Raw genomic sequence first — 21,265 nt, 5'->3', positions numbered from 1 at the left:
GGTGGGAAACCAGAAACACACACACACACACCCAAAAAAACCCTATGATCCAGCATAAAAACTGGAAGCCACATTTCATCATTCGCGGAAGCAAAAGTGCACAAAACAAATACATTGCCAGCGCCAGTCTTCACGGCGACGGTAAGCAATAAAAACGGGAGCAGCAACCGATACAGAAGACATATGTAACCAGGAAAATCTGTGAACGTCGCTCGATCACTATCAACCTTTTCGCAACGCGACTAGAGCTGTCATCTGGAGCAGTACAGCGTTTTCCACACTTTTTTTCTGGATTGTAGGGTTTTGTACCGTGTTGGCAGTTTTATTTCCTTACATTTGAGCAGTGTGCACCCGTTTCCGGTTACTTACAGGAAAGTATGAGACAGGTGCAGTAAGTCAAAGTCGTCGATTTGAAAAGCCAATCTCAACTTGGTTAGATCCATCTCAAAATATGAGTAAAAAACAGTACAATGAAACAGTATTATAACGCAAGCAGTAACGAATGCGCTCCATTCATGCAGAGCGAAATGCCCAATCGTCAACCGTAGTGACGGTAACAAAAAGTAAAGCTACCGATCGACTGTCACCGCCAAACGTGTTGCGGGGAAAGACAGAAAGCGGTAGCGATAAAATTACTTTTCAATGGAAAAATTAAATTCCTGGCAAAACTTCCACAAACTAATGCAATGAGCAAAAAAGAGCGAAATGACAAAAGTGGTAAAGGAGCAACAAAAAGGACACATCGCAATACTATAGCACGGAAGTTAACTTCCTAGATAGAAAGTCAGTCAGTCGGGTTAGTAAACGGGGGGATAAAATCAGGAAGGAGACCAGTAAACGCTCGCTCAGGGATGCAGGAGGATCAGCAAAACGAAGCAGAGCGAGAAAAAAGCGCTGACAAGCGAAAATAGAAAGAAAGTAAACAGGACGCAGTAAACGAACTGCGATACAAAACTGTATTAAACTTGAGCGCAGTGTTGCGCAATAGCGCCAAAACACACAGAGCCACTCACACACACATACACACACACACACACACACACACATACGGGAAAACGCGATGACCAAATTGCAGCGTGCTCCACTACCTCCAATAGGAGCCCCGGAGCTCGATACGGAACACCAGAGAATTGGCGAAAAAGCAAGCGACAAACCCGAGAAAGGCAGCAATCCAATAAAATGTAACTAACATTTTTACATTACTTTTATGGGTTTTGGTGCAGCTTGCCAGCAGCTTGCCAGCAAACAAAAAGCGGCCAAACACACTCACACAAATTTGGCTCATTTTTCGGACAAGTAATGTCAAATTACGGAGAAACTTTAGCTTCCCGTCCATTTCCTGGGTTCGCTCGTTTTTGTTGTGTGCCGTGGCATTTTTATGTTTTTGTTTCGATTTTCTGAACGAAATGCGAACTACAATTCATTTTAGTTTTATTAACTCGCATAGCCAACAATATGCTCCATGGCACTCTGTTCCAGGTTTGGCACCACAAGCCGGACCGGAACAAGCAAAAAAAGGAAAGCAGGATAATGTTTTGCTTGATGCACACTGGCGCTGGCAAAGTGTCATTCCAGCACGTGCACGTATTTATCGTCCACGGGTGTCTTGGGTAAGTTCGCTCCCTTACTCGCAAACGGAAACAATTGTGCCCGGCATAAGCAGGTTACCTAGCCTGCCCGTCCGATTGCGTTACCTTCCCTACCGAGTGCGAGTTTTATAAAATTTCAATCAACTGATTCAAAGCGATAGTTAGTTTCATTATTAATATCGTTCGCGGCAACGAGACGCGCCAAACTGGAAGGGCTCACTTGGGACGGGTACGCCGTACGTGCCAATCGCGAGTAGCTGGCCCGTTTTTTTGCCATGCCCAAACACCATTGGCAGCATATTGGTGTATTAAAATGTCGTAGGGTGGCTCGCTTTCGGTTTGGCTGGTTTGAGCTCTCCACCTTGCGTCTGAAGTGGCTGACAGGTTCAATTTTCACGGTCGACGAACGTGATTTTGCAAATAACCGGAACATGAGTGTCCCGTGAATAGACACATTTTCCGTACGCCTTAGCTGGCAGGCCGCTTTGTAGAGGGAAGGCACAGGAAAAAAAAGGCTCGAAAACTACGTGCTACGTACACTTGCCGAAACATCCGCCACTAGAAAAGTGGGCAAAAAGCGAAAACCCGGCCGAAAGGTAAGCTTCTGCGAAAACTTGGGGGCACAAATTCGGTTGAAATCAACGCACGAACACACACACATACACAACACGCCCTTCCGCATGCTTCTCCTTGAATGCGGAATCTAATAACGCGTCAACCCTTCCCTTATTCGCTCGATTCGCATGATTGATAGATTGAGCGGAACGCAAAACGGGTGGCCGGACGGACCCCTTTACCGTCTCGTGTTGGCATTTTGTCAGCCTGCCGATCCGATCGAACGCGGCGCAGAGGCCCTAATCGAGAACGTGTGGACTCGCACACACTCACCGAGCAGCACGTCGCAAAATTAGTCATCAACGGCCGAAGCGCTTAAGTGCGCAAGCAAACGCTCCGCCCCGGCACAACGGAGGGTTTTGAAGTGGTGCTTCAGAAAAATGAACATATTTTCAGCCTCTTTGCGCGCGCGAGCAGATTAGTAGATTGGATTCTGTCGATGGCAAGATTTCGCACCGGTTGGGCGATGTTTTGGGTAGCAGTTTGGAGTAGCGTTATGGTGAAAATTTTGATTAAAAAATAGAGCTGTTTGTTAAATTGCCTGTCAGAAATGCCGTAAGTGAAGTCACGCTGAGCTTGGAAAATATTGCACATTTAGTGAGAGGAGTATTAAGCAAAACTGTTATGATAAATTATCACTAAATTGCTGGCTGTGATATACGAATTGCCGAAAAACGAAGAGCCAACTAACCAATCTGAATTCATTTCATAATTCTAATTTGAACTAATCAGTTTAAATAAATATTTGATTTCCAACAACTGTCTTAACATCTAGCCTTGGAGAACTGAAGAGTTCATATTTTAAAATGTAGCAATACAGCAATATTGCATTTATAATTTAGAGGTACTGGCTTTGGAGGATCTTTAGTTAGCTCATTTGATAATTAGGAGATATTCTCTTTAGAGAGACATGAGATTATAAATACTGCCTGTCAAAGAATACATATCACAGGAAGAATGCAACAGAAAATGATTCCAGATTTTAGAAAGTTCTCTACACTCCAAAAAAGTATGACGTAGTCTACATTTAGGCGCATACTCCTTGATTTTGATTTTGACAGAGCTATCACTTTGTAGCGCTTGGGACACTCTTGGGACTTCCACCACTCTGCCCATTGGCGAGTGTCTCTGAGTGTCTGAACTTGTCCTAACTGACCTGTAAAGGTCATTATAATTTCTTCTTCAAACTTTGCTTTAAATTACGATCCCGCTAATTAGCGAAGCATCTGTACAGCAAGTCCAAAATCAATTCCAACCATTTTCTTATCTGTTTTAGTGCCAGAACACACCTTGACGCCTTGATTTGTGCCAGTAACGTGCACTTCGTTCCACCAAGCTCAACCCGCAAACCTTCCGCGCGCATGTCACACCCATCGCTCTTTCGCTTATTATGCACACTTTCCCTCTCGGCCAACTTTTCTTACCTTTTCGCGCGCCTTAAACCCCGCTCCAAAGCGCAAAATGCGCAACGTGGCAAAAATCACGGCAGCTGCAAACTGTCCCCTTTCCACAACACAAGCCACAGCTTGCTTGCTTGCCTTCTTCGGTCCGCTCGCGACCCATTAATCATTGCCGCGCGCGCACCGAGTCCCCTTTTTCGGTTATCTTTCGGGCTGACGCTTACACGGTGACATCTTCAAACGGTTCCCGACCGCCAGAGTTTGCAGGACGGCCAACGGTATTAACGGCCAAAAAAAAAAAAGGTGGAAAGGAAAATTCTCCTCCCAACACTCTCAGCAACACTGCTTAAAGAGCAAACACTCCACAGCGCACCAAAGATTAGCCCATTTCGAGTTTGAGCAGGACGACGAGGACGACGTGCGCACACAGGCGCATCCATAAATGACACCGTGACCAACTGTCGTCCTTCGCGCGGAATTGGGAGACGGCTATGCCAATGGGTGGGTGGAATGAGGGAGGGGGGGGGGGCGGCGAAAATGGAATCATTTTATTTCGCATTTAAAATTGATTACATTCGCATTTGGTTCGCCGTACAACTCCCTCGTGTAATGCGCGTCGAGTGACGAGAAGCGGAAAACCTTCCTTCTTTTTTGCCTTTGGGTAAGTGAACTGTTTTTTTTTTCTCTCCTACTTCCACTGCATCTACTTCCATCCGTCTCAAGACGCTGCGAGGGAGTATTCCAATAAGTGTGTGGAATATGATAGTAAAAAAAACAGCCGTGGCGAGGTAACTGAGGGTGAGAATACAAGAATGTTAATTTCTTCGCGTAAAATTGGGGTGCCAGTGTTGTGTGTGTGTGTGTATGCTCGGCAGTAGTGCTGGTGGCAATTCATTAAAATAAAAATGACTTCTCGCTTCGGTTAATATTCATCATTTGCGGAAACGATTTCCGTGCTCCACTTTTCCTCCTCGTTATTTATGATCTTGTTTTTTTTTATGTGACGCAACTGAATGTGATGCAGCAGTTTTGGGTTTGATTTTCACAATTTTAAAATTGCTTATTCAAGCACTTACAGGATTTTGTGATAAGAAAGTATGAACATTAAAGCAATATTTATGTGCAACGACGCAAAGTGGCAAAATCAAGCGCAAAATATGCAACACAATGGAACGGAATGGTTCCCCGTTTTTTTTGCCAACGTCATCCCCAAACACTCCTAGGACGGAGCTGAAACAAATTTTCAATTTGCCAACACAAAATTTGATAAACTCGGCAAACACTCCACCGACGCGCGTTCCGTGTGCAGTGTGAAGTAACCCCGGTGGGGGAATGGGGTGTGGGGAACCACACAAACACTCTCGCATACGCATTGCTCGTCATCGAATAATGGTTTGGAAGAGGTTTTCTGGTGGGGAGAAATTTGAATAAATCACTTTCACGTGACTCTTTCAACCGCGCGTCTAGCAAGCGCCGGTTCGACGTTTCGCATTGCTCCTGGCGCTCACACTTACTATCTGCTGCTTCAAGCGAGCGAACGAACGCACCCCAAATGCCGCAAGGAAAAGGTCACCATCAGGGGGTAGGTACCTTGTCTCGTTCTGGGGGCTCCGCAGCCCGATTTTTTTTTGTTCGGTCCAAAGTTTCTGCAAAATGGCAAATCACTCGGTAATTTAGTTATGAATGTAAATATGACTAGCAAGCGACGCGATGCTGACACAACCACATGTGTGTGCGTGTGTGTGTGTGTTTTTCGATATGTCTGTGTGTATGGGAGCACTTACACTCAAGGCCGGCAACTTTTGTTGACGGATCTGATGTTACAACAAAACACGTTTTGCTAGCAAGAGTTTTCCGACCAGTTTTTCCTGCTATGGTGCAAGCTGACGGTATTTTTTTCTCTTCTTAAAGATACGTGTGTCTGGAATTTCGTGGAAGAAACAATACGCCAAAAGATGGGAAAGAAAGGACGTCTTTCATCGATTCAAACCACAAATCAAATCAACCGCACAGTGAATTCTTCGAACAAAGCACACACACTGCGGCAGGGGATGACAATGCCCAGCAAAGTAATATAAAGTAAGTTTGGTTCGAAGAATTCAATGCCTTTTCGTGTTTTGAAATGGGTGTTTCTTTGTTTCATGTATCTCGCAATATGATGCTGGAAGCTTATGTAATATAATACTCTTAGTAAAAGTATGAATGAAGCTAAAAATGGCTAAAGTGACGACCTCTTAACCAGACAAACAATATGACCAGACAATGAATCGGTCTAGATTATCGATAAAAAAAGATAACGCACTAAAAAAGAAACAAAACTAATTGTAATGTCATTCTTATAACACTCAAAAATAACATTATGGCATTCTTTGCTCTAAGGTAGGTCAAGTCGAATGGATGATATTAAAAATAAGCCCTTTTTCAACATTCCTTGAACATTTAAATTGATCAAAAAATTCCACAAAAGATCACAAAGGTTAAGCGCTCCAACAGGCATAGAATAAATCATCCCCTAAATACCCATAGGCAATGATGTTTAAAGACTAAATTTAAGGCCTACGCAATATTTCCTACCAACTGACACATGACGCAGTATCAATTTCATGGCTCGATTAGTTTCCATTTCCTACGGGTGATGCAGGAAAATGCGACAAAATCGATTACATTTAGCTGTGGCGGTTGGCTTCGGAAGCAAACCCCCATTTGGTTAGGCCGGTTTTAGAAAATATTTTGTATCATTTTTTTGCTGCAGGAGAGTTTTCTTTGTATTCCTACAAAATTACATCAAACTATTTGAATAAAAACATAAATATAAGGAAGTTAAACTGACTCTCCATTCAACCGCAACAGTAATCTACCAATGTCACGGACGCGTAGACCGAATGTCGCAGATGATCGTATAATTTATCTTGCAAAGAGGAAAAACAAACCACACCCAGAGACACACATATGAATGAACGCATCATCTGCTGAAATTGTTGGCGCAGTACAATGGGAATGAGAACAAAACAACTCATCTTAGGCCCCCCTTCCCGACACTGACTGTGTGTGTCTGATGTGCCCTACATGGGCAGACATTGTTTGCCGACTGATAAGGTTTAATCATATGCGCGCATATTTCGAGGAAAAAGGTCTGCCCCGTTTCCACGTCGCAGATTAAAAAAGATCGAGATCTGCGAGACCGCAAAACAGCGAGCGTGCGCCGCCAGATATGCGATATGCATGTGCGGAACCGAGTTAGAAAACAATGTTGGTGAGGTGAATGTGGAATTTAAAAAAAAAAGAAAAGAAACCATCCCACTCTCACCACACACACACACGTATTACGGAGGACAAAATAGGCAAAACTAACGATGGTAGAAAGATGTTCCCCCCCGGATGGGGTGGGTGGACGATGGGTCGGGGAGTGAGTGATAACAACAGGCGAAGCAGCATGAAACTATGCGACAAAACTTCAAAACTCGTTACAACCAACAAGTTGTCCCTGTGCGCAAGCAAACTGTGCGGGGAAAGGGGAGGGGGAGGGGGGGGGGTTGAAGGGTAGCAGGATTTGTCGGTGGCATCGCGGGTGGAAAAACTTAAAAATCTCATCTCGTACCTCGTACCCGCAACACGCGCGGCTCTTCCCTTTTAAATCCACTACCACATGAAAAGACTGGCATTTGTGCATATTTCTCCCTCTCTTCCCTCCCTCTTGGTTTGCCACAAAACATTTTCTTCTGCTTTTTGCAAAGCAACGCGGCGCAACGATAAGGATTGGTTTTCCACTAGCACTTGTACTGGCGTCCCGGGGCCTTCTTTCCCTGAGCAATGGTGAGACTTCCTGTTGATGGTTTAGTTTCACGCTGCTTAAGAAGCAACACTCTTACACTCTGCCCGCCCGCCTCCCCTCCTCTCACCCAGGGTTCGGGTGTAACGACCGCACAAACACAAACCAGGAGAGGGGTGAAGAAAAAAAAGGGCCCCAGCTCCAACGATACATGTCCGGATCGTAGCACAAGATCGGGTATGTCTTAGCAAACATCCTTCGGAGCGCCTGCGGAAAGCTTGTGCCAGTTTCCTCTCCCCTCGACAGTCGAGGTGAGGATGAGGGTGGAAAACTTTCAAACCGAAAGGACAAATTGGTGCGAAGCTTGGCCGGCTTTTTTGCCCCATTGTTTATTCCATGCGTATTCTGGTGTCGCTTTCTACACGCTCAATCTCTCTCTCTCTCTCTCTCTCTCTCTCTCTCTCTCTCTGTCCCTGCGCTGCCACCGTCTTCGGCGGTACATTGAAAACCTATCTTGCGGGAAGAACTTCGCCGAATGGAAGACGACCGCAATGCAAATTGAAGAGACACATGGGAAGGGAAGGGATGGTGCAAGACGGTTTGAGAGCAAAACCCACAAGAACAATTTTTGCTCGAGCATCACGGGCGGGAAACGGGGAACGGGCACCGGCGACGCGCTTCGAACTCGTTCGGCTAGGTAAGAAAAGTTTGAAATATGACTTCGAGGAAATATGACGACTGTGCTGTCTAACAAGTTTCCCGAAGCGAAGAATTTGCATACGCTGGTGGAGCTGGGTGGAGGAAGAGTTTTTCCTTATCTTGTGGAGACTTTTTTTTCTTCTATGCCTTGCCTTACCACATGTTACAGTTGCTATTTAATCTATTGATTTTCCGGTGGTTTCTACGGGATGTTTTGTTGTGCACAAGAGGGTTTACTCAGAACATGATTAAATTTAGCAACAATTAATTACATGTTTACCTTTTTTAAGTGAAAGGCAACGAGGTTACGAAATAGTTTAACGAGTCAAAGCCGTGACAGTCGCTGCAAACTACATACCTGAAATGAGAGGAAGAGAGAGAAAAAACACAAATTAATTTCTAGTTTTCGAAGACAGCTGTGTTCTTAATTTGTTTTTTTTTCTTTCGTGCATTGAGGTAGTATTAAAGATAAATTTAATGAAGTTTCCTCCCCCATAACACCAGTGCTGTCGTTTTCCAATTATTTCCATACCCCATAGCATTGGGATGCGAAATCAATCATGCGATGCGAATGACTTAGAGAATCGCACCTCGATTCGATTTAATCAGGACACGTGCCCGACCATGTGCAGTCCTCGACAGCCCACCGGGAAGTCGATGAGAGACTCTGCTGGGCTCTCCTGGGATCCAATTAGCGGGTATTAGAAAAGAGGGCGTGTGATATACGCAGAATAGAGGGCAAGGGAAACAAGAAGAAAAAGTGAAGAAAAAACAATTTGCGTTGTCCAAAGAGTGAAAATACTAGATGATTTGATTTAAGGATCCGAATGGTTAGGAGAGAATTCTTAAATTAAGAATATTGCGGATCGCAACGAAAAAGAACTATTCGTCAAGAAGCTGAAGTTCATTGTTTTAACTGAGAAAAAATCAACAAAGTTTGGTTGAAATTGACACATTTTTATTGCATCAAAAAATAAGTCTCACTGTTGTCTGACGCCTAAATAACTTCCGTCCTATCAACTGTTCGTTTAATATCCAGAAGTGCTATTGTCATGAACAGACTCATGCACGAACATCTGAGTTGCTGTACTGAAAGACACAGTCTACATGTTTGCTTGGGTCAAACAGGAAGATACCCACATTTTGTTATACACCAAACACACGGAGCAAACACGATCTCATAGCGCTTTTGCAGATCACGCCAGATAAGACAGATTTTTGTCCAGTCCGTCCCCAAACTGCCTTATCAGCTCCGCAAATTTGGCACCTACTCAAATTGCACCTTAATCATGGTCCCCTACAAGTGTATAAAAGACTCTGTCGCCACCGTTCTGCTGGTTCAGTTCAGTTCCGTCCCGATTGCGGAAAGTGAACACGCGCGCACAGGCTGCAAGTTCTTGGCAAGTTGTTCTGAAAAAAAAAACAGTGCAAGCTAGTGCAACCTGTTTCCTCCGTGTGTTTGTGTGAGAGAGTTTTTCATCTTAGACCGAGTGATTGTGAATTTCTCCCCGATTCTGGAACGTGTGGAACGCACGCAAACCACCGTCAGCAATGAAGGTTGCCGCGGTAGCTGGATTGCTGCTGATCAGCGTTGCTAGCATTAACGCCGCTACCGGTATGAGCAAACTTCAATGAACCGATCCTAAAACTAGACTAAGTGTGATAACCTTAGAGGAAGGGTAAAGCCTGTAGAGCTGTCACAAACTGTGTTCTGTCAATTCTGTCTACGAATGTACGGAAAAATCCGCTGTGCTCGATGATCACGACGTACAAAGTGAGGACTCACGTGACTGTCGACTGTGGAGCTGTCGCTTCCTACAGTTCGTTCGTTTTGGTTGTGTTGTGTTTTGAAATGAAGTACCTTGGTACTCGATCTTTCTGTGGTGGACTATTAATAAGGAAAGTTTTCATTGCAATAGCATTCGAATATTCGACCCTAACTCGGTGTTGCCACTTCAAGACGATTAATTCATTCTTTTGTGTGTGATTATTTTCTTTCCCCGTCTTCAACTCTCGTAGATCGCATCGTGTGCTATTTTGGTAGCTGGGCTACCTACCGCATTGGCAATGGCAAGTATGACGTGGAGAGCATCAATCCCAACCTCTGTACGCATATCGTGTACACGTTCGTGGGCCTGGATACGAAGGGCAATGTGAAGATACTGGACAGCTGGCTGGACATCAGTCTCGGTGGCTATTCGCGCTTCATTCAGCTGAAGCAGCGCAACCCGAAGGTGAAGTTAATGGTCGCAATTGGTGGCTGGAATGAAGGATCCGCCTCCTACTCGACGATGGCCAACTCGGACCTGCTGCGCGCGGTGTTCGTCGAGTCAGCCGTCGCATTCGTTAAGCGGTACGGTTTCGACGGGTTTGACGTGGACTGGGAGTATCCGACACTGCGCGGCGGTTCGGTGGACGATCGAGTTGGCTTTGTCAAGCTATTGCGCGATCTTCGCGCCCGGTTCGATCAGGAAGGGCTGCTGCTGTCGATTGCGACTGCTGCGACGGCGGACTATCTGAGGTCCGCGTATGACGTGCCGGAGATTAACAAGTACGTACACTTTGTCAACTTGATGGCGTACGATTTGCACGCGTACTGGGACGCTCAGACCGGTGCGAATGCACCAATGTATCCGAACTCTTGGGAGACGGGTTATACCTCCAGTATGTTGAATGTGGTAAGTAAAGACAAGGCGAGAGTAGATCATTTCACCAGAACTCTACAGAGAACATTGACTTGAATTACAGGACGCTTGCGTTAAGGCTTGGTTGGGTGCCGGTTTAGAACCATCGAAGCTTGTTCTTGGCGTGCCCGTGTTTGGACACACCTTCAAGCTGTCCTCTACTTCGGACACTCGCATTGGTGCACCGACCATCGGTCCGGGAGATGCCGGTCCGTACACACTGGAACCGGGCACCCTTTCCTATCTGGAAATCTGTGAAAAGCTAGTTGCTGGTGGGTACACGAAAGCGTTCAGCAGTGTTCAGCAGGTGCCATACGCGTACCGTGGCAACCAGTGGATATCGTACGACGATGTCAACTCGATTGCGATTAAGGTACAGTACGCGAAGCGTATGAACTTGGGCGGCATCATGGTGTGGTCTATTGAGTCTGATGATGCGCGAGGAATCTGCGGTGAGGGACAGCATCCAATCACGTCGGCCGTGTACAGGGAAGTGTTTGGAACGGGAGCTCCAACACCGGGAACAACTACAACTACTGCGAAGACCACCACTACAAGCACGGCACGACCCATCACGACCACAACAACGCAACGACCGTTAACCACGACCACCACTACATACAGGACCACCACCACTGCTACGACTGCAAGGCCGAACCAAAAGCTGGTCTGTCCTGCAAGTGGTTTCATGCGGGATCCAAACAACTGCGCCCAATTCTACCAGTGTTATCCGGGACTGTGAGTAGAGTTTGAATGAAATAAGCACTACTTACTGTTTACTAATTGGCAACTGCTATCTGGTTTTGTTTCAGGCCGATTCAAGAAAACTGGTTGTTAAAATGTCCTTCAGGTTTATTCTTTGACCCAAAGGCTAGCGTTTGCACGTACCTCTTCAATACGGACTGTACAGTTTAAGCGAATCACCACTGTCTAGCACTAAGAAATCTCTCGAAAACCTTTTTATTTAATAAAACCATATTCCTTCCTAAAACGCTTGTTGGCTTTTTTGTGTTGCACATTTTGGACCAAGCTTCAAAGTCCTGTTTAGTGTAGACAAATAACTAATCAATTTACCGTCCTCATTTCAGATAAGCTGTTCTGCTTCTTCGACAACAAGGCCACGTACCGCGTGGGCGATGGTAAGGTGACGATCGAGGATATCAATCCCAACCTCTGCACACACATCGTCTACAGCTCAATCACGCTCACGTCCACCGGCAGCATCAAGCTGCTCGACAGTTATGCCGACGTCACGAATGGCGGGTTTGCACGCTTTAAAAGCGTCTGCCAGCGTGCTCCCGCCGTCAAGTGCATGATCGGGCTGAACAGTCTCCAGTCCGGCTCGAGCCCATTTTCCACCCTCATGAACAACACCATCACCCGACAGGCGGCCGTCTCCTCGATCATGAGCTTCCTCATCCAGCAGTACCAGTTCGATGGGCTCGACTTTTACTGGCAGTATCCCGTGCTGAAAGGTGGCAACCCTGAGGACCGGTTCAACTTTGTCACCTTCATCTCGGAACTGTCCGCCAATCTGCACATGTACGGGCTGCTGCTAACGCTCAGTGTTGCACCGACAAGCGACTTCTTCATGGGCAGCTACAACGTGCCGAGTTTGGTGCGGTACGTCGACTACTTCAACGTGATGGCGTTCAATATGCACAACTACTGGGATGGTAAGACGGGCCATCAAAGTGCGCTGTACGCTAGTGGCAAGGAAACGTCCCTCTATGAAACTCAGCTCAATGTGGACGCCGTCATTACCGGGTGGATCGCGGAAGGTGCACCAGCCTCGAAGCTCATCCTGGGAGTTACTCCGACGGCGAACATTATGAAGCTGTACGCAGCGAACGATAGCGGCATCGGTGCACGAACGGCTGGCCGGGGTGATATGGGCCAGTACACAACGACCGAGGGCATCATGTCCTACCCCGAGCTGTGTCTGGAGCGAGCGAAAGCAGGATGGGAGACGGTGCTCGATCGGACGCAGGAATCGTTCTACGCCACCAACAAATTCTCGTGGGCCACCTACGAAGAGGTACAGACGGTGCAGCTGAAGGGTGCGTACATTATAACGCGCGGACTGGCGGGCATGGCGCTGTACGATATGGAGAACGATGATGTAAAGAATCTCTGCGGGAAGGGCTTTTATCCACTGCTGAGAGGTGTTAATACGGGACTGGGACGAAAGATACCGGATGGTGAATCTTCCGGCACGACGACCACTACAAAGGCAACAATGACAACCACAACAACAACTAAAGCAACCACTACGACGACCACCAGAGCACCAACGACCACAACTTCAACAACGAAAGCTACGACGACAACCACTACTTCGCCGCCTGTTCTGCCAACAACATGTCCTAGGAATGGATACGTTCGTGATCCAACCAACTGCAGCGTCTACTATCGATGCATTCCGAATGGGTAAGAATGAATCGCTCTCTGGTATTGGTTGATCTCTATTGGGCCTGATTCCATTTTTAATCCTTCTGATTGCAGATCGTTCTTTACCAGCTGGAAATACACCTGCTTGAACGGGCTGTACTTCAATATTGCCACAAGCACTTGCGATTATCCGAATCGTGTGGCGTGCTAGAGGTAACTGAGTGAATAAGTGAACACGGCACCATTGAGGTTCTTGTTCACCTTAGTGATATCTTTACACTGGTGTTGGTTAACGTTAACTTCAGATCTTTATATTTCCAAAAAAAAAAAAAAACACCTCAACTATAAGAACGACTTGAGCGGTTGAGGTTTGCGCACAGTTTTTCCAGGTAAACTCCAAGGAGAAGTAAAAACAAATTCATTTGCACTACCAATAGAACAAAAGTCATTTGTGTGTAAATGAGATGACGCGTCAGTGGGGAAGTTGCACGGTGTTTGCGACTCCGGGATGTCGGGGAACAAAAAAACCTGAAAGTCATGAAATTACCCTCGAGAAATGAGATTCCGATGTCGAAGTTACTTCACAGAGGTGTGGCCTGGGCCAGAAGTGTGGCCTAAGAATTGAAAGTTTGCTTTAAAATTGCGCAAAAAGAATGATTTTAAGCGAATCTTCGAAACAGCTTTAAGACAAAACCAAAAGCAAATAAATGAAGCGATTTTTGTGTTGCAAACTTTTAATCAGAATTGAGTTTCCCTTCATTTGTTCGTTGTACAACAAGATAAGAACGATAAATATTCTTACTGAACCTATCATAAACTTCTTGGGTGGAAGCTTTTTTCCACCTTTTCTTAGCCACAAGCTAACCACGGACACAAACCACAAGTCAAACCAGCTCAAACAGAGGGGGAAAAAAGTCACCTTTCACAACTAGCCCTGCATTTCTTCCCCCCCTCCTCCCCTTCCAGCCGTTGGGTGCGTTTAATCAAAAAACTTTTCTGATAACAATAAATTTGTATTAACTTTCTGCTCTGGTTTATGAAACTCCCTAACTGGAATTGGTTTGGGCCTGCAAAGAGCAGGCAGACACGCTGCAAAAAGGTAAGCTGGACACAGGAGGTTTTTGCATAGCCGTGCTAGACACCAGACTGACCAGATTTTTTGTTTTGGTTGTACGTTGTCCGCTCACTACCAGCAACGACCAGCAAACTATTTTCCTTTCATTCCTCCTAAACCCTGCTCGGAATCCTGCCTCGATGCAGCATTCTTGCGAGATCCGGTTGGATAAACGTAACTAAAAGAACGAGGAAATAATTTCACTCCTTCCTTAGTAGTTACTCGAATAAGGGAACTCGGCAAAGTTGCAGACGGTTGCAGTTTTGCTCTGCTTCTGCATATCCTGCCCACTCTTGCTAGTGGCGCGGTTGTTTGATTTTCTTATTGAAACATTATCATTGCTTTCCGATATTGCCACTCGCACTCCGGCCGGCGTAGAAGATCCATTTGGGGTAGTATCATCATTTTCTGGGGGAAAGTTTTTCGATGGCGTAATTATATTTACCCGCCACTGTTTCCACAGTGCCACAAACAGTGCCGTGACACGTAAGCAAACATCAATTTCCATTCCGATGCCATCGCGAGACACGACCCTTATGGTTGTCTTTCGGGGCGGATCGGAATATTGTAATTTATCTGCAGGCCACATCACATCACCGAAAAGTGACGTTTGGCGGCGATCCTCCCAGGCAACATTCCTACGGAAACCATTACAGGGAGGGTGTACAAGGTCCGGAGAAAGCAAGAGAGACGAGAAAAAAACAACCCAAGCCATCCAAAAAAGTTCCAGAAAATTGCGCTGTTTAAACGGCAATGGCAAATGGTACGCCTCTCACAGGTTGGTCAGAAAAACCATCATCATCTTGCTGAAACGTGGCGAAGCGGACACCGGCAGCAATGAGTGGATGGAAATATGGCGTCTTAGACATTGTTTGTCCAACCACGGCGGTTGTACTCGTACACCCTCAGGGCGCTCCTGTTTCTTGCCAGCCATTAGCATGTGCCCGGCGACAGATGGGAAACAAGTCAACAACAGGACTTCAAACGATATTTATTTAAATTTATTCCAGCTTCGATTATCAATATCAACATGATCCGAATGCGCCGTTTCTTGCGGAGCGCGGCCGACGTTCGTTATCTTTACGGTTGGTGGTTTTTTCCTCCTTCCCGCTTTTCCTATTTTTCCCCCCACATCTTCGATGGAAATGCAAAATCGTCTTTGAAGTTTGTCCTGTGTGTGTGGTCTGTTTTTTTTTCACTTCTCCAAGAGTCGTTCGATTACTTTTCAATGTATACATTACGGACCCCTTAAGGACAGTTTGCCAATGTGACGTTGTGTTGTGAATGTTTACGCGTTTTTCAATCGTCAAACGGGAAACCGTTACCCGCGTGTACGTGAGCAAGTGGACTAAGCATTTAAGCGATTCGACACCGGTTATTACCCCTAGCGGAAGGAAATTCAATTTCCAACTGCAATGAAATTATGGGCGAGGGAGCGCCGATTTTGTTGACGATTATTGTGGAGATTGTGTATGGATGGATGGAGCAATTTGCAGTACAAACATTACTTTAAATTAGCAGAAACACATGCAAACAATGTTTGATGGGAATGGTTATGATGTACTTTCTTTTTCCTTGGAATTATTACTAAAGAAGCTATCATAAAACAAGCATCCAAAATGGTTTCTTATTAAAATGTAGCTAAAAACTTCATTTTTATCTCAAGATCTTAAAGCAAATTTGTATAAGCGAGACAGCTTACAGAAAATAACATACGAAAGTACTAAAACATTCGCGAAATAACTTCTTCCTGCAGCTCACCCTTAAAGCGGGCAATCCGAACGACAAGCAATTTACGGTCCGCTACGACGCGTGACGCTAGTTTATCGTCCTGCCCGTGACACGGCAGGAAATTACAAGTCAAAGGATCAATGTTCACTCCCTTGGTTCTTGGTTCCTGTGCGAGCCAACGCACCAGCACCTCCATCGCCAGTAACGCCAGCGCAGCAGTCGATTTTCAGAACGTTTCGCAGCTGATTGAAAGCTTCAAACAGTTTCGCAACAAACACACACACAAACATACACGAACTATGTGATTTTCAACCTGTGATGCGACACGATAAACTACGGGGATAGGGTTACAAATACTCTGGCGTTGCAATCGAGAATGATGAGGGCAACCTTGTCGCTTGTCGGAAGAAAGCATACTTTAATCGAAGGTAATGGCAAACAGCAACAACGAAGAGCTCACTATCCCGGCCAAGGGAATGCCCGGTTCCGAAGATGCTGTTCTCTGTGTCTTTGTGTGTATGTGTGGAAGAGGAAGCGCAATCAGTTTTGTTTAATTTTCAGATTATTTATTTTACTGATTGATGTTCGTTTCACTTGCCAGCAGCAGGAAACGGAGCGCGTCAGACATCAGACAGTGTCGAAGAGCTGGCGAAAACAAGCACGAGAGAGAGAGAGAGAGAGAGAGAGAGAGAGACGGAAGCGGCATTGTGGGAAGAAAAAGTTGCCCCAGTGTGGAGTGGGATGGGATGTCAGCTCCGTCCTTGAATGTCTTAGGTCGATGTCTCGCCATCTTCCGAGATCGTTTGTCTCGCTGTCAGAGCCCCAACCAGCAGAAAACTACCGCCGCGTACTATCGGGCATGGTTGCGTTGCGGGCCGTGTTTAACTAACCATCTTACACAGATGTCGTGTCCCGCAGTTGTTACTTGTTTTGAATATCTATCGTCACGGGCGGAGCTTGCTATCAATCAAATTAGCTATCGTTACCCAGGAGACACAAAAATGAGGCTTAATCCGTACGGTCAATATTTGTCCCGTCCCACACTTTGTCGGCAAACAGTTCCTGGAACGTAGGCAGCCAGTGGAAGAATCTTTGGGCGTATCATGGTTTAAAAGGGCAGTTTAAATCCAAACGCCCTCATTAGAAGGAATCTTAAGGAATTGGCGTTTAAAGCTATTTCTAAAAGCGTGTAGTAATATCTGCTTTGTCTCAGAAATGGTTCCAAATATCCGCGTTATTCTGAGAGCTCTTGATTGCCGGAATTTGAGCTTGCTTTGGTGAACCCCTTGGGGGACTTTTTGCACCTTACCACATCCTCGCTAAGAGCGCACAATTCGTGAGTATGTTATAAATTAATTAGATCAAACATCGCCCCACTAATGAAGAGCTTTGACCCCTTGCCACGTCTCTCTCCGGGGGCCGTTGGTGATTACCGCCAAAGGAAGGCAAGTTCGAAGGTGACGAAAGTTCCCGCGAGAGAATATTGTGTGCCGTCTCGTGCAGGAATGCTTGCCCCGCCACACCCACACTGGGGGCCGTTCTCGTTCTTCATTACGCGCACGATCATTACCCAGCCGAAATAGTTCAGTTTTCGGTGGGGTGGGAAAATTATCCACCAGGTTTTGGGGGATTGGGGTGATGGAGTTCGCAGTACTCGCGGCACTCCATCATACGCTTGCCAGCCTTGCGCAACCTTGCACAACAAAACTTTGGGGGCCGAAAGTTCTGGATGATGTGGTGTATGTGCTTTGAGCTCGCTCGGTACATTCATCGCACATTCGGTTTGCGACTCCGGCGAGACTCATCTAATAAAAGTCACACTAATTAACGAGCAGCTCATCATTGTCATTGTCGGGTGTAGTAGCGGTAGAATGCCAACAGACACACATTAGAGCGCGTTATCAGTCATCGTTCTTGTCTTCTATCTACTGCGGTAAGATAATAACCGTCCCGTGCGCTCCATATCATTACTAGTTGCTAGTGTTATCATCGTTTTGCTCAAGTTTTTCACCCCACCTGACCAGCGCGAATAAAAGTAAGTTCAAGGTCCACCGGGCCGGTAAGACCGGTAAGACGATATCGAGCACGTGCGCCCTGCAAATTAATAACTTCACAACAATAGCGAAAAGCTGCGCCTGCTGCACAACAAGTTATGAAATCCTACGATGCTGTAAGGAGAGCAAATGGAACAGATCTCTTTGACCCTTTCTTCGCTTCTTTCGTGGATTACCGAGAAGCAGCCGTGAAGTAGCGTCGCGGAAGAAAGCGCGATGCGAAACGAACCGACAGGCCGTTTCCCGCGACACGACAAGGGAAACCGGAATACCGCGCACAAAAGGCTGCAGCGTAATTATTTTAATCTAATTAACTTACTACGAGTAATCCTTTCCAAATGTAAATAGCACTGCAGCGGTGCGATAAGAGCTAATCGGAACAGGAATGGGACGCGGATCGGACCAGGGCCGGGAGAGGATTCTTTTTTCTTGCTTTCCATTTTGCAGCGCTGCTCTACCGGCACACTTAATCCTTTTCGATACGCTGCCTGCAGGGGTGCTCCAACCGCTGCATTGGAATTTAATTTTCATAATTATACGGTACTGTGTAAGAGGTTATGTCACCGGAAGAATCAATTTGCTGTAGTTTTATTTAAAAATAATGAATGAATTATTGCAGGATGCAACTTCAGCAAACGTTCAGTAATATATTACGCAACAAATCCTTAAATTAGAGCAATCTAAATCATATAAAAAATATCAGAGAAAGTTATTTAACATAAGGAACAAAACTAACAGCAGGATGCCTAACGGCATGCTCAAAACCGTAGACAACTACCAAGCAACACCACCGACCGAGTGAATGAAGGCTGGCTTGAGCGTTATAAGAAGATTATGAGGGTTTTAATTATGTCACAGTGGTTAGCAACCGTACGAGACATGATCCGTAAGCAGCGCATTGAAACCCGATGCAAATAAAAATGCATGGAAATAACTTACTAACCTTAAAGCTTAAACAAAACCGATCAGTTTCGCTCTCGGCCCTTTAAGCCCTTGGAGCGCGTGCACGAGTGTAACCAAGTGCAGAGTGAAGGAAAAGCGAAGGCAGAAAGGTTACCTCCAATTAAAGGAACATTATAAACATTTTTCCGTCCATCTACTATCTCCGCTCTCTCTCGCTCTCTCTCTCTCTCTCTCTCTCTCTCTCTCTCTCTCTCTCTCTCTCCATCCAAAGCCACGTTCGCCCACAGGTTTTGGCCAAAGACTTAACGCACACACTCGTTAGGCGCTTGTTGCATCCTTCCTCGAAGCGGAAAACTTTTCGGCCACCTTGGTAACCACCGTCCTTTTCTTCGGGCCGAAACGGGTGACGCTAGCGAGCGGGAGGCGTGGTATTGCAAATGATTTGACCCGTTAAATTTTTGGCTTCAGCTAAACCCCAAGGTTTTGGGTTGCAACAGTATGAGAAGAAGAGAGAGAGAGAGAGAGAGAGAGAGAGAGACAGAGGGAGAAAAGCAGTGTGAGAGCAACTTTTTCGCTGACGCTCGTTTAGCACAAAAGTGAGGAAAATGTTTCTTGCTTTTCAAATTGCACCGGTTGCACCACCTTCCCAACCCATCCAATCCCTGCCAGTTGGCGTCCAACCAAGAGACAACAAGAAAGCGAGAGAGATATGTAGAGAGAGAGAGAGAGAACGAGGAGGGAAAACTTGGTAGCGCTTTCTACCTACCAGAGTGGGTTCGCTCGCTTGCGGCATGCATCAACATCGTCAGCAACGTTGTTTTCCGCCGAGTTGCAGCCTGTCGGCACAAGCGAGCTGATCTATCCCTTCCCTTCTCTTCCCTTCCTGTCCACACCTCTCTCTTGAAAAGGAAGTCGTATAATAAAGTATTTTTAATCATAACTCCTTCTTCCCGGATGCGCCCAGTTTCCGGCGCTGGGTGTGTGTGTTTCGATGTGTTTCTGACATTCGCTTGCAACGGGCCGCAACAGAACATGGCGAGTGAACAGCCGTCACTCCCTGCCTCGCAACACCCCGGACACCTTCGGGCGCAAGCAACTTTACACTCGAAAGCCAAACCTATCGGCAGGTTCATCTCTTATCTAATGCCGCCGTTTCTGCGCTCGAGCTATAGACAAACTTCTTCGTTGGGCGCATCACAGCCATCCAGGGGGCGCTGTAGAAGGGGGAAGCAATTGAAATGCAAGCAAGCGAAGGGAATCGGTAGTAAATCGGAGAGAAAATTTCTACCACCTCCTTTTTTACCCCCTGTGCCTGTTTTGTACCCTCTCTCCCACCTCAAATTGGGTTTCATAAAACTCCTGGCGCGAGGAAAAGTTGCATGCTACACACACCTCGCCGGTTCACCTCAGACGGCATGACAGACACTGCGCGGTACAAGACATTGTGCGGTAATTTTGAGGCTGGTGTAAATGAAGTCGATTCACAAGACGGGCTACAAACCGGGGAAGCAGGAAGCATCCCGGAAAAGTTCCAATGCAACGGGAGGAGCGGCATAAATGTGTGTGTATGTACGGAGAAAGACAGGGCGGGAAAGAAAATAAAACTACAATTAACTTTTATATTTATTGCCCAATTGAGAGTTTCATTAAAAATGTGATGCTCGTGCACATTCACAATTCCGGGACGGGTTAGACTGGTTTGCTTTGCTGGGGAAGGGTGGAAAGTTTACGACTCAAGTGAGAGAAAGCTTTCGCTAGACAAGCAAGGTGTGGGAAGACATTTTTCATCGCTTCCGGGCTCTGGCAGGATGAAGCGGGACTGCCGGACGAAAAACATGTGTATTCGTGCGTGAAGCAGCAATCAGTGAGGAGGTTGTCTAATTAATAGGGTGTGTGAGAGAGACAGAAGAAGGCTTAAAAGACGCTTGAATTGTAATCAGTGGTTTGGGGATATTTCTTAAAAGGATTAAAAAAGGTTTTGAAATTGATAGTGTTGATGTTTATTTGAATAACGATGTGAATTTGAAAGGATAACTATTTAACTTTGTGCTTTTAATGCATCAGAGTACACTTTGACACTAAGGCTTGACTGTCATCATCTTTTTCATTCTTGTCGTAGGAATTTGTTCATGCTGTTCTCACAGGAAGCATCTTTTCCCTTTTCCCCCACTTAAGGTACACAAAAATCTTGCCGTAAATAAAAAAACAATGTCTTCTTAATTGCAATTTCAACGACCAATTTGCATACCTCATTTGCCCCTGACCCATTCATCTCTTCTGCAATTGTCTCCTGTCAATCGTTCTTAAGCGCCGTCG

General features: G+C 45.9%; 2 protein-coding genes across 4 annotated transcripts in view; one reads left to right on the top strand and one right to left on the bottom strand.

The window, feature by feature from the left end:
• LOC120957583 (teneurin-m) overlaps window positions 1-21,265 on the bottom strand; it is a 512,748-nt gene that overhangs the window by 396,443 nt on the left and 95,040 nt on the right. The gene's annotated exons all lie outside the window — the stretch shown is intronic.
• LOC120957586 (probable endochitinase) lies at window positions 9,399-13,885 on the top strand. Its single transcript, XM_040379868.2, has 5 exons — window positions 9,399-9,687; window positions 10,092-10,750; window positions 10,821-11,494; window positions 11,810-13,186; window positions 13,262-13,885. Exons 1-5 carry the CDS (start codon window positions 9,624-9,626, stop codon window positions 13,356-13,358), a joined length of 2,871 nt encoding a protein of 956 aa, XP_040235802.2. The 5' UTR covers window positions 9,399-9,623; the 3' UTR covers window positions 13,359-13,885.

The sequence above is a fragment of the Anopheles coluzzii genome, chromosome 3, assembly GCF_943734685.1.
Source record: "Anopheles coluzzii chromosome 3, AcolN3, whole genome shotgun sequence".
NCBI classification, from domain to species: domain Eukaryota; kingdom Metazoa; phylum Arthropoda; class Insecta; order Diptera; family Culicidae; genus Anopheles; species Anopheles coluzzii.
Note: the sequence above shows the minus strand (reverse complement) of the source record. Positions and strands in the feature narration are given on the sequence as shown.